Source organism: Symphalangus syndactylus, chromosome 10 (genome assembly GCF_028878055.3).
Source record: "Symphalangus syndactylus isolate Jambi chromosome 10, NHGRI_mSymSyn1-v2.1_pri, whole genome shotgun sequence".
Lineage (NCBI taxonomy): Eukaryota > Metazoa > Chordata > Mammalia > Primates > Hylobatidae > Symphalangus > Symphalangus syndactylus.
This window is the reverse complement of record NC_072432.2, coordinates 95,115,856-95,137,285: the sequence shown is the minus strand read 5'-3', so window position 1 is coordinate 95,137,285 and position 21,430 is coordinate 95,115,856. Positions and strand designations below refer to the sequence as shown.

Genomic DNA, 21,430 nt, shown 5'->3' with positions numbered 1-21,430 from the left:
AGAGCTGAGTTCAATTCCTGGATATCCTTGTTAACTTTCTGTCTCGTTGATCTGTCTAATGCTGACAGTGGGGTGTTAAAATCTCCCATTATTATTGTGTGGGAGTTTAAGTCCCTTTGTAGGTCACTGAGGACTTGCTTTATGAATCTGGGTGCTCCTGTGTTGGGTGCATATATATTTAGGATAGTTAGCTCTTCTTGTTGAATTGATCCCTTTACCATTATGTAATGGCCTTCTTTGTCTCTTTTGATCTTTGTTGGTTTAAAGTCTATTTTATCAGAGACTAGGATTGCAACCCCTGCCTTTTTTTGATTTCCAGTTGCTTGATAGATCTTCCTCCATCCCTTTATTTTGAGTCTATGTGTGTCTCTGCACGTGAGATGGGTTTCCTGAATACAGCACACTGATGGGTCCTGACTCCTTATCCAGTTTGCCAGTCTGTGTCTTTTGATTGGAGCATTTAGCCCATTTACATTTAACATGAATATTGTTATGTGTGAATCTGATCCTGTCATTATGATGTTAGTTGGTTATTTTGCTCGTTAGTTGCTATAGTTTCTTCCTAGCCTCGATGGTCTTTACAATTTGGCATGTTTTTGCAGTGGCTGGTATCGGTTGTTCCTTTCCATGTTTAGTGCTTCCTTCAGGAGCTCTTTTAGGGCAGGCCTGGTGGTGACAAAATCACTCAGCGTTTGCTTGTCTGTAAAGTATTTTATTTCTCCTTCACTTATGAAGCTTAGTTTGGCGGGATAGGAGATTCTGGGTTGAAAATTCTTTTCTTTAAGAATGTTGAATATCGGCCCCCACTCTCTTCTGGCTTGTAGAATTTCTGCTGAGAGATCAGCTGTTAGTCTGATGGGCTTCCCTTTGTGGGTAACCCGACCTTTCTCTCTGGCTGCCCTTAACATTTTTTCCTTCATTTCAACTTTGGTGAATCTGACAATTATGTGTCTTGGAGTTGCCCTTCTCGAGGAGTATCTTTGTGGCGTTCTCTGTATTTCCTGAATCTGAATGCTGGCCTGCCTTGCTAGATTGGGGAAGTTCTCCTGGATAATATCTTGCAGAGTTTTTTCCAACTTGGTTCCATTCTCCCCATCATTTTCAGGTACACCAATCAGACGTAGGTTTGGTCTTTTCACATAGTCCCAAATTTCTTGGAGGCTTTGTTCATTTCTTTTTATTCTTTTTTCTCTAAACTTCCCTTCTCTCTTCATTTCATTCATTTCATCTTCCATCAGCGATACCCTTTCTTCCAGTTGATCGCATCTGCTACTGAGGCTTCTGCAATCTTTGCGTAGTTCTCGAAACTTGGCTTTCAGCTCCATCAGCTCCTTTAAGCCCTTCTCTCCATTGATTATTCTAGTTATCCATTCTTCTAATTTTTTTTTCAAAGTTTTTAACTTCTTTGCTATTGTTTTGAATTTCCTCTCGTAGCTCAGAGTAGTTTGATCGTCTGAAGCCTTCTTCTCTCAACTCATCAAAGTCATCCTCCATCCAGCTTTGTTCCATTGCTGGTGAGGAACTGCGTTCCTTTGGAGGAGGAGAGGTGCTCTGTTTTTTAGAGTTTCCAGTTTTTGTGCTCTGTTTTTTCCCCATCTTTGTGGTTTTATCTACTTTTTGTCTTTGATGATGGTGATGTACAGATGGGTTTTTGGTGTGGATGTCCTTTCTGTTTGTTAGTTTTCCTTCTACCAGACAGGACCCTCAGCTGCAGGTCTGTTGGAGTTTACTAGAGGTCCACTCCAGACCCTGTTTGGCTGGGTGTCAGCAGCGGTGGCTGCAGAGCAGCGGATTTTCGTGAGACCACAAATTCAGCTCAAACAGGGAAAGTTTTAACAAGGCTGGTAGACTGTATCAATGTCAATGTCCTGGTTGTTACAGTTTTGCAAAATGTTACCACTGGGGGGAACCAGGTGAAGAATACATGTGATCTCGTATTGTTTTGTACTACCTACCGCATGTGTATCTACAATTACCCCAATAAAAATTTCAAGAATTTAAAAATATTAACCATCCCCTACTTGTATTTACACACAGTCGGAATTCTATGTAGGAATTGAAGTAAATGAAACACTACTACAAACAATACCACCAATATATTTCACTAACATAATACTGAACAAAATAGTATACACAGGACAATCTCACTTATAAAAAGGTTTAAAAAAGATATAAAACTAACACAGTTTGGCAAGATGGGAGGAAAGGATTGTGACTGGGAGAAGATACAATAAGGCTTTGGGGTGCTGATAATTCTGTTAAGAGTTCATCTGTGTGGTGGTTCACTTGTGGTTCTAACTTGCATTTCCCTGATGATTTGTGATATTCAGCATGTTTTCATATACCTCTCCAGCCGCGCTGTCTCCGTTGCTGCCAACAACCCCGGCGAGGCGAGCTGCGCTCCCGCAGCTCCAGCCTCCAGCATACGGCCTAATTCTCTACGCCGGGCAGCAAGCCGATTATTTTTAAAAAGAAAAATACAACAGCTCCGGGACAAGAAATTTGAATGGTGCTTAGGACAAGACTCAATCAATGGAAAATTTGTTTCACATATAAAGATCATTATTTGTTTCTCTAAACATTGGACCATTACTGTTTTAAAGTCGGTTCCGTCAAAGTGCAATTCATATTAATACTATAAATTTTTGCCTTATATAAAACATTTTCTTTGCATCCTACTGTGGTAGTTTGCGGCTGGATGGCAAATTTTATGGGGATTTAAAAAAACTAATTCAAGTACATATCAAATAATTTCAGAGAAAAAAATGTAGACTCAAGAAGGGAAGGCCACGTAAAGTAGATAAATCACATTCCAACTGAGGGTGTTTGGGTTCATTCAATATCACATTTGTCTTCATGTTTCTTGGGTTTCTCCATTTATGCCATTTTATTAAAGCTCCAATTTACTTACTTTGTGGTGTTTTTGGAGAAGAGTCTGACAGGAAATTTGGTTAACGAGACGTAGCTCTGTAAACAAGCAAAGCCTTGCTAAATAGAGTCTAAATGATGGGTGACTATGAGTTTAAAGCCATAATGGAATTGAGAATTTCTTTGACAACAATATAAACCATGGTAGGAAAGTGGAGCATATGATGGTATCACTGCAAGTTAGTGTGTATCTGTATACACACAGTGACATAGTTTTACTCTTTAACGTTTATTCTATTACATCCTATTTCCCGCCCACTGATCGGTGCACAGTGACTCTTCCTCTTTAAGTGAGCCCCTCCTCCCTTTAGTATAGGTTCTAAGGAATCTACGTTGCAGGCTCAGGTGTGCCTGGCCCTTGGCAACCCCAGCCACATCTGACAGTATCAATATTAGCCCCATCTGCACTAGGGGTAGGAAGTCTAAACCAGCGGTTCTCAGAACGTGGCCCTGGGACCAGCAACAGAGGCATTTCCTGGATGTGGTAGAAATACAAATTCTCAGGCCTTGACCAAGACTTACTGGATGAGAAACTTGGGCTGGGGCTTAGCAATCTGGGTTTTAATGAGCCCTCTAGGTGGTTCTGATGTTCATTCAAGTTTGAGAGCCGTTGGTCTTAACTTTTTCTGCCCTGTATCTATCTGTCTGGGTTTACTTCCTGCGTGCCCACAAATCTATGAACTTCAGTTTTTCCCCTTTAGTTTTCTCATGAATGGGTCTCTGGTCTCTCTGGGTTTCTGCCCCGATGTCAGATTTATACTCCAGTTCCCAGCTGAGATCATCACCTTGCTCACTAGACTGGAACCCTGTCAGCTCAATTCCCTAAACACATCACAGTCCTGCCTTTACCCATCTCCCTCCTGGCTGGCGGCCAAGTCTGGCACTGAATTGGTTGGGCCATTTGGAGCCAGTTCCTGCTGGGGCATCGCCATGACCTGGCTGCCCCATGCTGTGCCCCCTGGAAGACTGCCATAACACTGGCCAGGCTGACTACCAGGCACTTAACCCCTGGACACCATGGTTCACATCAGTATCTTCCCTTTCTAACTAGGCCTTGTCCTATAACCTGGATAACTGTCCTAACCTGTTTAAAGCCCCACTATAATACTCCCCTCTCCCTGCTGAACCAGATATTAAGGGGCTGCATAAGTTATGACACCTATTTGAAGTCAGTGGATGCTTTTGGAAAATACTTTAAGAGAGTTAGGTAAATACTTTAGGATAAAACATGTTACTGATTTGGGGACAACTTATTTTGGGGTAAAAAAATCGTAGAAAACAAATTATATTTTATTGCTTTAAGGAAATCCTGACATCACTACTTTATGTTCTGAATATTTTAACTCACCTAATAGTGTATTCAGTACTTGTATTTTGTGGGGACCAGCATCCTCTAACTTGGTTTCCAAGCCCTAATTTTTCCATGCAAGGATCTACCTATTGAATTTTGTTTTCCAGAAACCTAAACACACCACTGTCTTACTAACAGTTCACAGGAGACTCAGTGCTATAGAGTTTAATGCAATCTGTGTACTCATCCATGGGAGCCTACAGGTAACCACCACTGTGAAAGAAGTTGCAAGTCACATTTGTGTGCTTAGGAAGTACTTCAAGAAGCATTTCAAAACACTCCCTATTCACCTTTAGTCAAAGCCTTTTTATGTGTTTAGCAATATTCACAGTACTTCAGGAAGTCCTTTTTTTCCTTGAATTTGGTTTAATGCATAGCCAGTTGGCCTGGTTTGAGCATAAGCTTTCTTAGACTAAACTTGTGAGACCTGCAGTAAATGGTTAATGGAAGTGTTTACATTTGTGGTTGTATTCATTTAACTTTCCATGAATTATGTATTCAATCCTACTATGTGCCAGGCACTATACTAGGCGCTGTAATAACAGACTCTTGACTGTAAGCATCTTCTTGGAAGTCATTTTCTAGTCAGATGGATCTTTACTTGTTGAATGCAGTAGGTATAAATTTGTCTTATAGATAATGGGTAGGAATCAGGAAGTGACTGCATTATCATCAAAATGTATAGATTTGAGAAATAAAATGTGATTTGCCTAACGCACTGTTGTTACCTTCTGGTATATGAAAATGAGGACCCAGGTCACAAGAACATTAAACAAAGACAGCCACACTTTAAAATAGATTTACCCCTTTTCACAATTGTCACCAGCTACCTGTTTTTGTCAGATTGTCTGCTCCTCCCATACTTCAGGTTTATAGCAATCATCTTCCAGAACTGCTTACTGGAGGGCCACTGACTGAAGCCTTTATCCCCTTTTCCTGTATGAAAGTGTCTAACTTGTGTCTATAGCATCCCTCTGGCTAAGCATATGGCTCACTAAGCAAGTATGTTTAAGCATTTCCTATGTCCCTGTTTCTGTTGTAAGTGCTGTGAGAAATTAACAATAAATTCACTTTATCCTTCGTATTATAGATTTTTCTGTATCAATCCTACTGGATTGTATCTTGAGGACAAGACCTGTGTCATATTTTTGTAAACTCCATAGTATACCGCATTGTACTGAATACAGATTGTTGAATGGAATAATTGATAGATGAATAAATAAATTTCTAGGGACAGACTATAAACAGACATCATCCTAGGATTTGGAAGCCTCCTGGAAAAGTCAGTGCGGTTGGTACTACGTCATATTGTTTCACCTTATGAGTGAAGGTCAACTTGACTGCCGGGAAAGTTAGGGTAGGATCTGCCATTGTACTAAGTCAGCAATACCGGAAATTGAACAGCGCAGCCATGCCTCGTAATGATTTCCTTTGCTAGACGGTGTCACTCACCTGATCTGAAGCCAAGTCAGCATGGGGGTTGTTCCTCCTCCAAATACCCAGACAGTGAAGAACACCAGGAGCAGCGTGGTGGTAAACATCATTTGTTTGGGCTGAGATTCTGTGTTCCGAATAGCTAAGGCAAAAGCAATCGCTCCTCGCAAACCTTGCAGGAAAAACCAAAGGAGAAAATGAACGTCTTGCAGGTGTCTTTTTAATTTCAATGGATTCATCTTTACAATTTGCTGACACAATTTTTTTAAATTAATCTTTTTATTTTGAGATAATTATAGATTCATAAAGAGTTGTAAAAAATAAAACAGAAAGACACCGTGTACTATTTCTTCAGTTTCCCCTCAATGATATCATGCAAAACTGTAGCTCAATATCTCAACCAGAATATTGACATTATCCAGTCAAGATAAAGAACATTTCTGGCTGGGTGCAGTGGCTCACACTTGTAATCTCAGCACTTTGGGAAGTTGAAGTGGGAAAATCACATGAAGTCAGGTGTTCAAGACCAGCCTGGGCAACAAAGCAAGACCCTGTCTCTACAATTTTTTTTTTTTTTAATTAGCCAGGCATGGTGGCATGTGTCTTTAGTCCCACCTACTCGAAAGGATCACTGAAGCCCAGGAGTTCAAGGCTGCAATGAGCGAGGATTATGCCATCAGTCTGGGTGACAGAGTAAGACCCTGGCTCTAAAGAGAGAGAGAGAGAGAGAGAGAGAGAGACAGGGAAACATTTCCATCACCACAAGGATCCTTCACATTGCCCTTTTATAACCACATCTACTTCCGTCCCACATACTCCTTAATTCCTAACAACCAGTAATCTATTCTCTGTTAGGATGATTTTTGTCATTTCAAGACAGTTGTATAAATGGAAACATGCAGTATATAGTCTCTTGGAATTGCCTTTTTTTAACCCAGCATAATTTGCTGGATAATCATTCAGGTTGCTGAATTATTGATAGTTGTTCCTTTTTATTACTGAGTAATATTCCACAGTCTGGATGTTCTACAGTTTATTTAACCACACGTCTGTTGAAGGGTATCTGAGTTGTTTTCAGTTTTTGGTTATTACAAGAAAGGATGCTAAAATTTACATACAGATTATTGTGTGAACATAAGTTTTCATTTCCCTGAGATACATGCCCAGGAGTACAATCACTAGACAGTACAGTATTTGCATATTTAGGTTTTTAAGAAATCACTCAATTGTTTTCCAGAGTGGCTGTAACATTTTACATTCCCACCAGCAGTATATAAGTCATCCAATTTCTCTGCCTCCTTGGCAGATCTGGTGTTGTCACTGTTTTTCATTTTAGTCATTCTGATAAGTATGTGGTGATAGTTTGTTGTGGTTTTAATTTGCATTTTCCTAACAGCAAAATGGTATTGAGCATTTTAAAATGTATTTGTTTGTTATCTACATACCCTCCTGAGTGAAATGGCCCTTCATGTCTTTTTCTTACTTTTAAAAATTGGATTGTTGAATTTTTTATTGTTGAGTTTTGAGAGTTCTTAACAATTCTACATAATAGTCCTTTGTTGGATGTATGGTTTGCAAATTGACAATCCCACTCTGTAGCTTGTCTTTTCATCCTCTTAAAAGAGTCTTTTGCAGAGAAAAGTTTTCAATTTTTTTTTGATGAGGTCTAATTTGTTGATTTTGCTTTTTATAAATTGTGCTTTTGGAGTCATGTCTAAAAACTCTTTGCCTAGCCCTAGATCCCAAAGGTTTTTCCCTATTTTTTTCTGAAAGTGTTACAGTTTTACATTTAAGTCCATGATCACTTTGACTGAATTTCTGTATAAGGTAAGAGGTTTAGGTTGAGGTTCATTTTTTCACCTGTGGATATTTAACTTCTTCATTGAATTGCTTTTGGAAGTCCATCAAAAACCAGCTGGGTATATTTGTGTGGGTCTATTTCTCAGTTCTCTACTCTGTTCCATTGATCTATGTGTCTGTCCTTCTTCTAATAGCACACTGTCTTAATTATTGTAGCTATATAATAAGCCTTAACATTGGGTAGAGTGATTCTGCCCACCTTATTTTTTGTTTTCAAAATTGTTTTAGCTGTTCTAGTTATTTTGCATTTCCACAAAATTTTAGAATAATATTGGCTGTATATACGAAAGAAACTTTCTGGGAACAATTACTTTTTAAAAATCAAATGTGTCAGACAACAAAGAAAACTAAGCTCATGGACCACTGAAAATTAAATAATTAAATGACATTTAAAATTACTCCAGAATGATTACATAGTTTCACAAAATCTATAATGTAAACTAGTATATTGAAACCTGTTTTTTCTTATTTTACTTTTTCTTTTGTAATAATATGCTAATTTTGTTTTTATGAATCCATATTAAATATATTTGCAAGAGGTATTAAAGATGAAGGGCTGGGCATGGTGGTTCGCACCTGTAATCCCAGCACTTCGGGAGGCCGAGGTGGGCGGATCATGAGGTCAGGAGTTTGAGACCAGCCTGGCCAACATGGTGAAACCCCATCTCTACTAAAAATACAAAAACTAGCTAGGCGGAGTGGCACACACCTATAGTCGCAACTACTTGGGAGGCTGAAGCAGGAGAATTGGTTGAACCTGGGAGGTGGAGGTTGCAGTGAGCCGAGATCGTGCCATTGCACTGCAGCCTGCATGACAGAGTGAGACTTCGTCTCAAACAAACAAACAAACAAACAAACAAACAAAAAACAAATACTAGAACTTGAAATTGAAATGTGATGACACTAATAGAAATACAGACTTGGAAGAAGAGTAAATAAAAGCACAACTAGTAAAGGAAAGCAGCTAAAATGGAAGGTCTTTCTTGGGTAACACACGACATGCAAGACATTTATAGTCCCTGTTATATTGTGCAATAGGACAAATAAAGATTTATAATGACAGCTAGTATAAGCCAAAGAGGTAGTGATTTGGTTATTTTTGTTGAAAGGTTTGAATCATACATATAAAATCTCAATGATCCACTTTTTATAATATTTATTATAGCATCTAGGTTTCTAAATTTCTAAATCTGTATTCGTACATTAAAGGAATTTTAAAAAGTAGACACAGGGCAGAATGAGAAAAACTATAACCATCCTGGTTTTTTTTCTATGTTCTCAACTTAGAATATAATGCTCCTTTCTTATCTCCATGCTGAGACTATTCAAGAGACAAGTGGCATAACGCAAGATCCACAGGATTCGACTCGGGAGACTTAATACGTTTTGCCTGAAACAAGGAAATCTCCGAAAGAGAGAAGAACATGCACTCTGATTATAAAATACCTTCAAGGAACAAAATGTAATGGAGGAAGGAAATTATTCTAAATCTCCATGTAGACATGGAAATGGCCTATAGATAAGGAAGATAACATTTGAAGTAGATATTAATAAAAAAGTTCTTACACATCAGAAATTCTGAACACTTGAGATGGCTGTACTCAAGAAGAAAAGGCCCCACCAGAAGTATTCGTGCATTCACACCCAGCTGGGGATAAGAGTGGGGATATTAATAACCCTTAATACTGGTGACTATTTTAATAGTGTTCTCACCAGGAAATACAAATTGAATGATTAGGGAATGGGAACTCAAGGAAACAGTCATACAAGAGACTTCTGTATCTGAGGAGAGAATTTATAGGTCATGGTAAAGCTCCTAGCAGTGTTTAATCACAGTACAAGATTGGAGCTCGAAAGTGAACTTTCTGACTGGGGGAGGGGGTGGCTCACACCTGTAATCTCAGCACTTTGGGAGGCTGAGGCGGGTGGTGGATTACCTGAGGTCAGGAGTTCGAGACCAGCCTGGCCAACAGAGTAAAACCCTGCCTCTACTAAAAATACAAAAAATTAGCTGGGTGGGATGGTGGATGCCTGTAATCCCAGCTACTATGGAGGCTGAGGCAGGAGAATCGCTTGAACCTGGGAGGCGGAGGTTTCAGTGAGCCGAGATCGCGCCATTGTACTCCAGCCTGGGCAACAAGAGCGAAATTCTGGCTCAGAAAAAAAAAAAAAAAGAAAAAGAAAGTGAACTTTCAAATTTCTCTTTTCCTCAAGCTCATGGTGATAGAAATGTCCATAAAGCAGCACCATAGCAAAGTACGTAATGTTAGAAGTATTAGACAATGAGTTGCTAAGTATTAATAGTTCTCATTGATATAAATATTTGTAGTTTTTTAACTTTGTGTCTTTGTGGCAAAGACGAGAAACTAGAATAAAAATTAAAACTTGCAATAACATGCCTACTATCAACTATTTCATGCTGGATATTAAGGGCAAGGAGGTAAGCAATCATTAATCTTACTAAGAATGTTTAATAATGTATTGTTATTATGTTAAACTAGGGTAACTATGCTCTTAAATCTAAATTATCTATACATGAGCAATTCTTGGTTTAAAAACATACTCAAATATATGTTATGCTGACTTCTGAAAAAATCTATATCTATATATAGAACACTCTATATTTACAGGAGATGCAATGTAGAGATTTCAGAAACAAATGGAAAAGTACAGCCACTATCTCGTGGCAGGTTGAGAAACATTGTTAATCGGGGCCAAACCCCAAGATGTTGAAAAGAGGATGCCTTCTCAATGTTATAACCACCTAAAAAAACATAGATACAGGGTGTTTTTAGAGATGGGATCATCTGTCCATAGCCCTGGTAACATGTGGCACGCACGGCACCGAGGCACTGGAAGCACGGGGCTGAGAATGGTGAGGCTGCCGGGTGGACAAAGTGAAGCTAATGTAGAACTCCAGACGAGGTGGACTATTGTCTATATCCTACTCATCCTTTATGACTCTGAAGTTGCTTATCACACATTTGGAGGCTAGATAAATGTGAAACCAATGCTTCGTTCATTGGTTCATTTAATGTGTATGTATTGATTACCTCCTATGTGTAGGCTCTGGGCATACTGATCCTATCTTCTTAATGCTATGGTTTTGGGCAATAGAGGATTTTAGGATTGAAATAGATTATTAGGGTACCAGCAAAATACTAAACATGAAAAATGAATATTGACTTAGGATTTTGTTTTTAGCCAAAATTATTTCCAAAAAACACCAACCATTTCTCTTAAAAACTCAAGAAATCTAGAACTTGTCAAAACTTGTGTTTTGTATTGTTTTATGGATACTCTGAGTTTGAGATTTGGGTTTTATCTTTCTTTTTCTCTTTGTTTTGGCCAACTAGTCAAAATAATTTTATACTTTTGAGGGTTGAAAGACTATACCATTTCATTTTAAATGGGTTTACTTTGCAGAGATTTTGACATATTTCATATGCCCAGTTGGAAATTTAGCATCACCTTGGGGAATAAAGGAATTACCTGCAATTAAATGTGGTTTCATTTAAAATTGGCCTCTAAGGGATTCTTATGTTAATTATGTTGATGTTCTATTCATAACAATAGAAAACTATTGAACCAACGAAAGCTTTCTAGCACGCACTCCTGCTGCAGAAAATGTGCAGCTTCCTGTTTATCTTCAAAGGGCAAAAGTGAAACTTTTAATCAATTGCAAATTTGCAAATGTGTTCTGAATAGGTGAAGGTCAGACATAGCTAAACTTAAATCACAGGAATATAAGTATCTCTTAGGGCATCTTTATTTAAGGTGCAAAGCGATAAACTAAAAGCATTTCCTGAGCACTCACTATATGCTAAGCTGTATCCCAGACACAGTGCAAAAATGACAGAGTTTGGCTGCTCTGTTCCAGTGTTCATGGTCCTACAAACATGACTCTTTTAAAAGGTAAACTGTAAGAAGGTGTATTAGAGATGCAAAAGAGGATACTTTGAAAGTATAGTTTGATGAGGAAAAAGCTTGCTATACCTCATGAGGGCCCAAATCATGACCATCGTCATGAACTGATATGCAGCATTTAAGGCACTGAAATAAATGGTGAGGCAAAAGAGACCTTTGCCTACATAATTTTCTATGCCCAAATCTTTTTTTCTCATCTAAATTTTCTCTAGTTCTTTCTCCTATAACCCTCACCAAAACTTCACCAAATTCTAACTGGTCTTCAGAGCTCAAATGAGACACTGTTTTCTCCACAAAGCCTCCTCTGACATCTGGGTCTGGGTTAGACTGGGTTATATTCCTAATACAATCCATGTTTGCCCTATCAGAGCCCTTATTACTGTACATTGCAACTGGCCAGTTCTGTTTAGCTGTGACATCTAAAGCAATACTAAGCACACAGTAGGCACTCAATAAAGATTTGTCCAACAAATCAATGAATGGATGAATTTTCTGATTCTTCAATAATGTCAGGTTACATATGGAAAAGTGATTGATACCTCCTAGATTAATGTAATGGTTTCAGAATAGATTCTACAAGTTCAGTTTCTGCCTTTTTATTATTTATTGAGATCCTTTAAAACCTTATTTTGAGAGTCAAGAGTTCTGATATCTGCCCTCAGGCCTGCCCCACAGGCCGCATGACCGTAAGCAGGTTACCTCATCTAGATTTCTGTTACCTCATCTCCAAATGGAGGTTTACAACTAGACTTGTGTTTTTTTTCACTAGAAGTGCACATTAGAATCACGTGGAACTTAAAAATATATGCAGTCACTCACGCCAGCATCCTGACTAGAGATTCTGATGCAGCAGCAGATGAGGTATATGAGAGCCCAGCTCCTCTCATTTCCCACTGCACCACCTTGGCCTAAGACCCATCTCACAACCTGCCTGTGCCCCGAACCACTCTCTGGTCTTGGCCTCAAGCCTCTATTCTCTTCTTCTTCCAGTCCATCTTGCTGATGTTCCTCAGTACAGCTTCCCTAAAACCTAGCTTTATGCGGTCACGATTCAACTCAGCAAGCATAACCCAGTAGCTTCCCACAGCCCAGAGATACCTTTCACTCAGAACCCCATCCTACTTTTCCTGTTTACTTCCTCTTCTCCACTGAGAACTTCCATAAGCAAGGCAGGTTTCTCTCCTCCCATAAATGACTGTTATCCCCACCTCTGTGCCATGGCCTCACCATTAATTCCTTGCTTCAGTGCTGGATTTCTGCCTTTCCTTTGAGCTTCTCCAAACTTCACCCATTTGAATGATCTTTCTTCCCTCATCCCACTCCTATGAAGTTTTCCTGGAATACTCTAGTCCACTTTGTTCTCTCTTTCTTAGAAATCTAATGAAACATACTGCCCATGCCACTTGTATTATTAAATCATAGTCTGAAATGAATCAATACTTTAATGTGGTCTTTGTCTCCAACTCCCAATTTTTTAGAAGTTTGGAGTTACATCTTCCTTACATAGTTCTTATGTCTTTCATAATACCCAGAACACAAAACTCTGTAAATGCTTTCAGATTGAACTATTGTAGTGGTTTCAGGCCCTCTAGATATGAGATGGTGATATTCATATATTCATTCACTGATTAATTCATTCAGGCTCCAGGTGATAGTGGCAAACAAGACCTTAATTTAAAGGTGCTTCTAGATTAATTATGTCAGATGGTATGAAGAAAACCAAAGTAGGGTAAGGGGATAGAGAGTATTTATATGTGAGGGGAGGGATGTTAGCATGGTTTGGAGAGTCTCTCTGGTTAGGTGACATTTGAGCAGAGAACCTAATAGAGGGCGAAGCCATCTGGGTATCTGGAGGAAAATCATTCTAGGCTTCGAGAATAGTAGGTGCAAAATCCTGAGGAAGGCCTATGCCTGGTGTGCTTAAGCTGTGGCAAGGAGGCTGGTGTGATGGGAGCAGGATAAACAGGGTGGAGCTGGGAGGCAGTGGAAGGAGATAATGCCAGAAAGGTGACATAGCCAAATCATACTGGGCTTTTGAATAGCAAGGCTTTGGAATTTTATTTTGAGATAGTAAACTTTAGGAAGGTTTTAATGCAAGATAGTGATAGGATCTCTTCTATGCTGAAAAACTCTGACTCTGATAGGAAAACATGCTACTGACAGGAGGCCAGTGAGGAGGCTGCCTTGTTATTCCAGGCAAGAAGTGAACGCAGATCAGACCACTGATGATAGCATGGCAGGTGCTGAATGTATGTCAAAGGTTGATGTTTGTTGATGGGTCAGATGAGGGGTATGAGAGGAGAACTCAGCCCCGGAAGAATTGGGGAAGCCCAGGGGAAGAGCATGTTTGGGTGTATAAGGGCGATCAAGGGTTGTGTTCCCACTTTATTACATCTGAGCTGCCTATTAGTCTTCCAAGCAGAGAGGCTGAGTGAGTGATTAGATGTGAGTGCAGAGTTCAGGGGAAAGGTTAGGATCTTTTACTGTAGAGAGTGGAAAGATATGAGGATAGTTGGAAGCTTGAAAAATGTAAGAAGATGAAGTTTATTTTGAACCAGGTTTGTTCTTGCCTTGAGGCCTTTGTACTTGCAGCTTCTCCCACCTGCAGTGCTCGCCTAAGTCATCCCTTGGCTGTGCCCATCATCTCAGTCCTCAGAAAGGCTGCCCTGACCATCAGACCTAAGTTCACTCACCTTCATCCAGGTATTTGTGTTTGTTTTGTTTTGTTTTGTTTTGTTTTTTGAGACAGAGTCTTGCTCTGTTGCCCAGGCTGGAGTGCAGTGGCATGATCTCAGCTCACTGTAACCTCCGCCTCCTGGGTTCAAGTGATTCCCTTGCCTCAGCCTCCTGAGTAGCTGGGACTACAGGCACACACTACCATGCCTGGCTAATTTTTTTTATTTTTTTATATTTTTATATATATTTTTTTATTGTAGTAGAGACAGGGTTTCACCATGTTGGTCAGGATGGTTTCGATCTCCTGACTTCGTGATCCACCCGCCTCGGCCTCCCAAAGTGCTGGGATTACAGGCGTGAGCCACTGTGCCTGGCCGTTTGTTTTTCATTGCACTGATCACCATCGGAAATGATCTTGTTTATATTCTGGTCTTTAAGATCTGTCTCTCTATGCTGGAAAGTACGTTTGGTAAGAGCTGACTTCTGGTTTGCTGGCTCTGCTGTGGCATTTCCAGAGCTAGACGGTGCCTCTCATAGGGTAGGGGCTCTGCAAGCATTGGATGAATGCATAAGTGAATGGATAAGAGGAGGTCATTTTTGTGTTTAAAAGTACAATGAGAGGCCAGGCACAGTGGCTCATGCCTGTAATCCCAGCACTTTGGGAGGCCAAGGCGGGTGGATCACGAGGTCAGGAGATCGAGACCATCCTGGCTAACACGGTGAAACCCTGTCTCTACTGCAAATACAAAAAATTAGCTGGGCGTGGTGGCGGACGCCTGTAGTCCCAGGTACTCGGGAGGCTGAGGCAGGAGAATGGCGTGAACCTGGGAGGCAGAGCTTGCAGTGAGCCGAGGTTGCGCCACTGCACTCCAGCCTGGGCCACAGAGCGAGACTCCGTCTCAAAAAAAAAAACAAAAAAGTTCAATTGGAACCCAAAAGAAAATGAGCAGTAGATGGACAGGGATGCAGAACTGTCCCTGATAAATGATCTATCCTTTAAAAGAAAAGTCCTTTAGATGCATTATTTTGCTGCCTGTCTTTCCATTTGGGACATAATCCATTGCAATTCCTTTTTTCCCCCTTTCACTTCAAATACTCTGAAGAAGTAGATTTAAAAGATTTAATACAGTCTTATTATTAATCTGTTAAATCAAACCCTGGTTTGGGTCCAGAATTGAATTACATTTCATTTTTACCCCTACTGGAATCCTGTGACTTTGCAAAGGGTACCTACTTTAAGCAAAAATGCCAGTCTGATTTCAAAATGTTCCAGGATAATGCAATCTTGCTACGTGGTTCCATTTTCAGTTCAACATCACTTTATCACATGGAAGTGAAGCCAACAGATTGTTTTCAGTGGGAAAATCTTCTGCATTCAAAAATAAATTGAGTTCTTCTGGAAACTAAGCCTGTGTTAGACAAGTAGAGCTTTCCCTCGTCTCTCTTCCTGAACTTGAATCATTTAAACTTAAGGCTACTAAGAAGCAATGTGATATAACTTCTGTGTATTTTCATGTAAAGAGAAGTTTGCTTTTAGAAGCCCTGGGTAGCCAGAAAGGGTCATTGTAAATAGGATGAGCTCTGTCACAACTCTGAAGTCAACAAGCATAGATGCCTCTGGCTTTGGAAGTTTGTTTTTACGTGGGTAAGATGGATGTAATAGTAAACCGTGGAATAATCAGAATAATCCTCATTACTAGCTGAAATCTTCAACAGAGAGTGTCAAGAGAAAGGCTAACATAGATCAGAAGAAAGTCAACATTCTGGGAGTAGTACCCAACTTATGGGCAGCTTGTGTTCCAAAGATCACTTTATCAATTTTCTGTTTAGGTCCGTGTTTTCTTTTAACTGGAGTGATTTTTATCCCTAGGGAATATATGGCACTGTCCGGAGATAGTCCTCATTGTCCACAAAGTAGGAGGGAGGGAGTGGGGAGGTGAAGGTTCTACTATTATATTCTTATCCAGTTGGCAGAAGCCAGGGATGCTGTTAAACATTCTGCAATGTTCAAGACAGTCTCCACAACAAAGAATTATCTGCTCCAAATGTCCACAGTTGCTGGAGTTGAGGAAACCTGGCATAGGTTTCCAGTTTGGATCTGGAATTGCTTTTTCCCATGTGACATTATAAATAATGACAATATTCCTACTGCAGAGGGCTATTTCGGCAAATATGGCTATCTACCCACCAAATCTATTCTTATACAGTCCATGATGTACTGCTATAACTGCATAAACTATTAGCAGCTCTTGCAGCTAGGTACAGCCACGTGACTGGTTCTGATCAGTAAAGTGAGAGCAGAAATGGTGTGAGTCACTTCCGGTCCAAGGCTTTTAAGCAGCAGCTTCTTATCCTTGGCTTGCTTTCTCCTTTCACCAGCTGCATATAAATCATGAAGTGGTTCCCAAACATTAGCTATATCAAAATCACCTGAAGGGCTTCTTCACCACCACCCGCCCCCCACCTGCCCCTCAGATTTCAGGGCTCTATTCTGAGAGTGTCTGACTCAGGAGGTTCGTGGTAGGTCTGAGAAGCTGCATTTCTGACAAGCTACCAGGTGCTGTCAAGACTGCTGCTCCATGGACCACACTTCTAGAATCCTTGTCTTAGGGAGTTCTGAAATCATAAGATGGAAGCAGCCTTGTTATATTTGAATCACTGTCTGTAGGAGAGAAATTCCCCCAACCCCACCCAGCTCCATGTTAATATCAACCCTGGCTTGTGACACGAGCCAGAAAGCAATGGCTACTGTGATTAAACTGTTGAATTCTGGGAGTCTGTGTGTCACAGAAGCTTACATTATCCTATGGTTCTGCGTCTACCTATGCTATGTGTCTCTGTAGAATCACAGAATATTTTTTAACAGCTGAGGAAGTAGGTGCTGGAAGAGCACCTATCCCAGGTTATCGCTATTGAGTTTCCTGTGACAAAGCTCAAAAATCATAGTTAGAGTAAGAATGTGAGTTCTAAGGACGATTGAAGAAAATCTCCTTCGGCTTCCCTAGGCAAAGGGTCAATCCCAGGCAATGTGTTCAGCCGGTGTTCAGCCTCTTGCCCACTCCCTAACTTTCTGTGTCTTTCTCTCGCTCTAGCTCTGCCCCTTTCTCCAGCATCACTGGCACTTGGGGCCTTCATTTGGCTCCAAGTTCTCCCCAAGCCACCCTAATCTAAAGTGATGTTTCTGACTCTCCAGTGGAAACTTCCATCTCCTTGGGCAGCCAGAATGAGCTTCATGCCAGGAAGAAGGCAATTGGAAGAAATCTGTTAAGGAAGGATAGCTCACAATCCTTCCTGAGAGGAGTGCATTTTAAATACTTGTTAACACACATGCTTTCACTTTGACTTGTGGCATTTAAAACAGCTTCAAGAAAGTGCAGTGAAATGTTTCAGCCACTGTAGGAAAGGTGGTATGAGTGACCAGGTTCCTCTAAAAGGAGGGGAAGCCTGTGAATGACAGGCAGGGCGCACACTTGCCCTGGGGTCTCCTCCTTCCCTCACATGGAACCCCCAGTCCTTGAAGGTGTTTCTGGAGCAGTCTTCCAGGCAGAGTCAGCAGGAGGCTGGGAGGTGGGGCTGGGATCCTGCCCTACTCACAGAGGCTTGGTCAGTCTGGGAAGGACTTGGTTGACAAAGCAGCATTTGAACCTCTTCAATATATCAGAACTAATGATGAAAATTCTTAAATTCCTTAATGACCCTATGGATGGATACTTAGCACAAAGCATTTTAAAGTGTAACTGCTTCTTGCTCATTTGCACATATAATTTATTTGAGTCAATCTTATTGACTTCTTTTGAACTCTATCCACAAAAAACCTGAGGGCGGAATTAGAGGGATTTGTGCCTGGTACAGACAGACTAATTTTTGGAACATGGTTTGCTTGTGTTAATAGTTTTCTAAGGTTTTGTCTACCCAATGCCACCACAAGCAAGCAATTAATAAATAAATTCAGGCAGAATAGAGGGAAAATAATGTGGTCCATTTGTTCGCCTCTGTGGACATGTTAATTTGGTTAAAACTATCAGGTATTTGTGATATCTGTGACACTTTGGATATCCTAAAAATCTCAATGTACACCGAAGGCTCCTAAACACAGGGAGAGGTGACACACATTCTGGACTGTCTCCTTTTATTACTCAGTTCTCTCAGAGGCTGGCATGTTCCTGTTGTCTGCACCACCTCAATACACAGGACGGTCTGATTATCCACAAGATCTCGCCAGTGTTTCACACTCAATGAATGTCTAAGTAGATTGTGACAATTTATATGTGTGAACCTGTTAGGGGTGGGGGCACAATATATTTTACTCACAGTAACTGGTATTTTGAGTCACAACATTTTTTATTTTTTATTTTTATTTTTTTAGGCACAGGGTCTCACTCTTGCCCAGGCTGGAGTGCGGTGTGTGATCATAGTTCACTGCAGCCTCCCACTCCTGGGCTCAAGTGGTCTTCCCAACCTCAGCCTCCTGAGTAGCTGGGAGTACAGGTGAGCACCACCTCCCCTGCCTAATTAAAAAAAATTTTTTTTGTAGAGATGGGGTCTTGTTATGTTGCCCAGGCTGGTCTCAAACTCCTGGCCTCAAGCAATCCTCCCGCTTTAGCCTCCTGAAGTGCTGGGATTATAGGTGTGAGCCAACATGCCAGGATTGAGTTACATGTTTTGTTTCATGTATTAATGCCAGGAGTAAGTCACTGATGGAACTAAAAGTAAAATATCATGATTGTCCTTAAATGGAGGGAGGAGAGCAGGAGCCACGGGCCTTTGTCTTCTACAGGGATGTCACTAGCCCTTAGCTTTTACCTCAGGCTGTCCTCAGCAGTGATTTGACAGTCAAACCTTCTTTGGAATAAAACTCTCAGTCTCTGATAGAATGTTTTCATGACACCAGGTGTGAGATTGAGTCCTATCTCTATGAAAGCACTAAAGACTGTCTTGTCATCTCTGGTGGTTAAAGAAAGTAAAAGAAACTCCCATTGTGAGTATCTCCTAGGTGGCGGTCCCTGTGCCAGGCATATTTTAAATATAGATTCTAGTTTGGTTTTCAACATTGACCATTTAAGGTAAGTATTAATATCCCCATTTTACAGCCTAGGGCACTGAGGTTTGAACAGGATTAATCACACAGTTCCAGGTGGCTGAGCCAGCTTCAAAGCCTGAATTCACTGTACTTCATCAAAACAGTAGTTCCCATCTAAAAAATATTGTGGTGTGCCAAATAGCAAAACCTAACTGGCTGGTTAAAAATGCAAGAGCAGGTAATTTTTATTGTAAATTTATTCTGGAGCGAAGTGAAGAATGATAATGCTTGGACTTAATAATGAGAGAAAACAAGTGTATGGGGCAGGCCACAGTTCTAAGCCATTTCTCAGATATTCTGAATTCATCATAATCACATAACCTTTTCTCAGCATCGGAGACTGTGAGGACTTAATGGGATCTGCAATTCATATGGGTCTACTATACTTGTCTGCTTCGTCACAGCAATGCTGCTTGTGGTTATTCATTATCCAAGATGAGTTTTCCTTGTGATTGCTTGACACAGTTGTTAAAACATTTTTTTTGTGGCTCATTTCCTGCATAAGCCGGTTAACCCTATCCCATCTGGAGACCTCAGAAGATCTACTCCCATTGCTTTGCTCACTAATGCCTGCTCCAAGCTGCACGGGGCACCACCTGGGACAGATGGGGGCTTGGTGGAAGTTCATCTTCTTAAATGGAGAAAGTCCTGACCTCTGCCCCATTAGCTTGTTAATGGCCTTGTAATGGTGAGGAAGAGGCAGTGGCATAATTAAAGACACAAATATGCCTAGGGTAAGAAGGAGATATAGCATGGAAAGGTAAGAGAACACTGGACTGTAGGCAAAGGGGCTGCAAAGAGGTAAGCTTGGACAAAGGATTCCTGACAGCACGATGGTGTCAAATGGGCTAAATCAAGGGAGGGAAGGAAAGAAAAGTCCAGCTTTTAGAGGAGCCCAGACTCTCAGCTAACTCTTGTAGATATATTTAAAGAAATCTTTTTTCCTAAGCTGAAGTTGAGTTTAGCCTGATTCTTGACTGAGTGAAATGTACAACTTTAGTTGGGTATATCATTCATTCACCTGTTTATATACCAAATATTTGTAGAAGCCTACTCACCTTCAAGTAGCGTGCTGGGTGCTGAGGTGTAGAGATAAACATTTCGGATTTACTAAGCTTCCAGTCTAGAGGGAGTACAGGTAGGCAAACTAAAATCATGGTACAGCGTGATGACTACTAGGGGAGGAGAAGTATTGGGTGCTATGGAGACAGATGAGAATGATACAAACCCAGACCAGAGAAGTTACAAAGGCTTCTTATCAGAAGGGATGTCTAAACTGAGATCCAAAGAATAAAACAAATAAAGTGAGTGAGGGTGGGTGGGTGTGGAAAGGGTTCCAGGCATAAGGACAGTCTGAGTGAATAGGGAGGAAGACCTTAGCATGCTGAAGGAACCACAAGAAATTCAATAATTAGATAAGCAGCATTATGCTGATCAGAGGGCAAATGGAAGAACAAGAGGCAAGGCTGGCATCTAGGAGGGTCTAAAGCCAAACAGAATGAGATGGGAGAAATGTATTGAAGAGAGAGGTTCAGAAGAAAAACCATGAATTGAGATTATGTTCTGAAACATGCTTCTCAAACTTCCAAGTGCACATGAATTACCTGGGGATCTGTTAGAATGCAGACTTGGATCCAGGGCTTCTAATAAGCTTCTAAGGGATGCCAAAGCTGCTGGCCTAAGGACCACACTTTTGGATATCAAGGATCAAGACAGCATGGAAGTGTCCCCTTCACATGGGGACTGGTAATTACTGTGGGATGGTCCTGATAGCTTAACGGAGTTCCATTAGCCTGGATAGTCATAGACATGGATTCTTATTTCTAGGCACTGCTGAAACAACGACCTTGGTTCTTCACTTGAGTTCCACTTATGTTTCCTTTCTGGCTGTCATTGATGTCTGCTGGATAAGGTCACTTTGGGATCAAAGTGTCAAATTGAATTCTCACCATGGCTTGATCAGTTGGTCACCCAAAAGACACCGGGAAAGGTGGTCTACACCTTGGCAGGGACTCTTAAAAACTGTGCTTCTATAGAACAGTGGGGTTCCATGAGCTGCAGAACAGTGCTCCATAAAACTTGAGTAGCAATGGCAGCCTTTTCACAATTGAGAGGGGAAAAAAAATACATGTTCATGAAAAAATTTTCTTAAAGTTTATCTTCCACGCCTTTTT

The 21,430-nt window shown here is 40.7% G+C and overlaps 1 protein-coding gene across 6 annotated transcripts in view; it reads right to left on the bottom strand.

Moving 5' to 3' along the window:
- The window catches only part of SLC9A9 (solute carrier family 9 member A9), a 608,568-nt gene that overhangs the window by 212,724 nt on the left and 374,414 nt on the right, over window positions 1-21,430 (bottom strand). For all 6 annotated transcript variants that reach the window (XM_063610659.1, XM_055295145.2, XM_063610660.1 and 3 more), the window contains one exon: window positions 5,732-5,885. In XM_063610659.1, coding sequence (XP_063466729.1) covers window positions 5,732-5,885 — 154 coding nt within the window. The remainder of the gene's footprint in view (window positions 1-5,731; window positions 5,886-21,430) is intronic.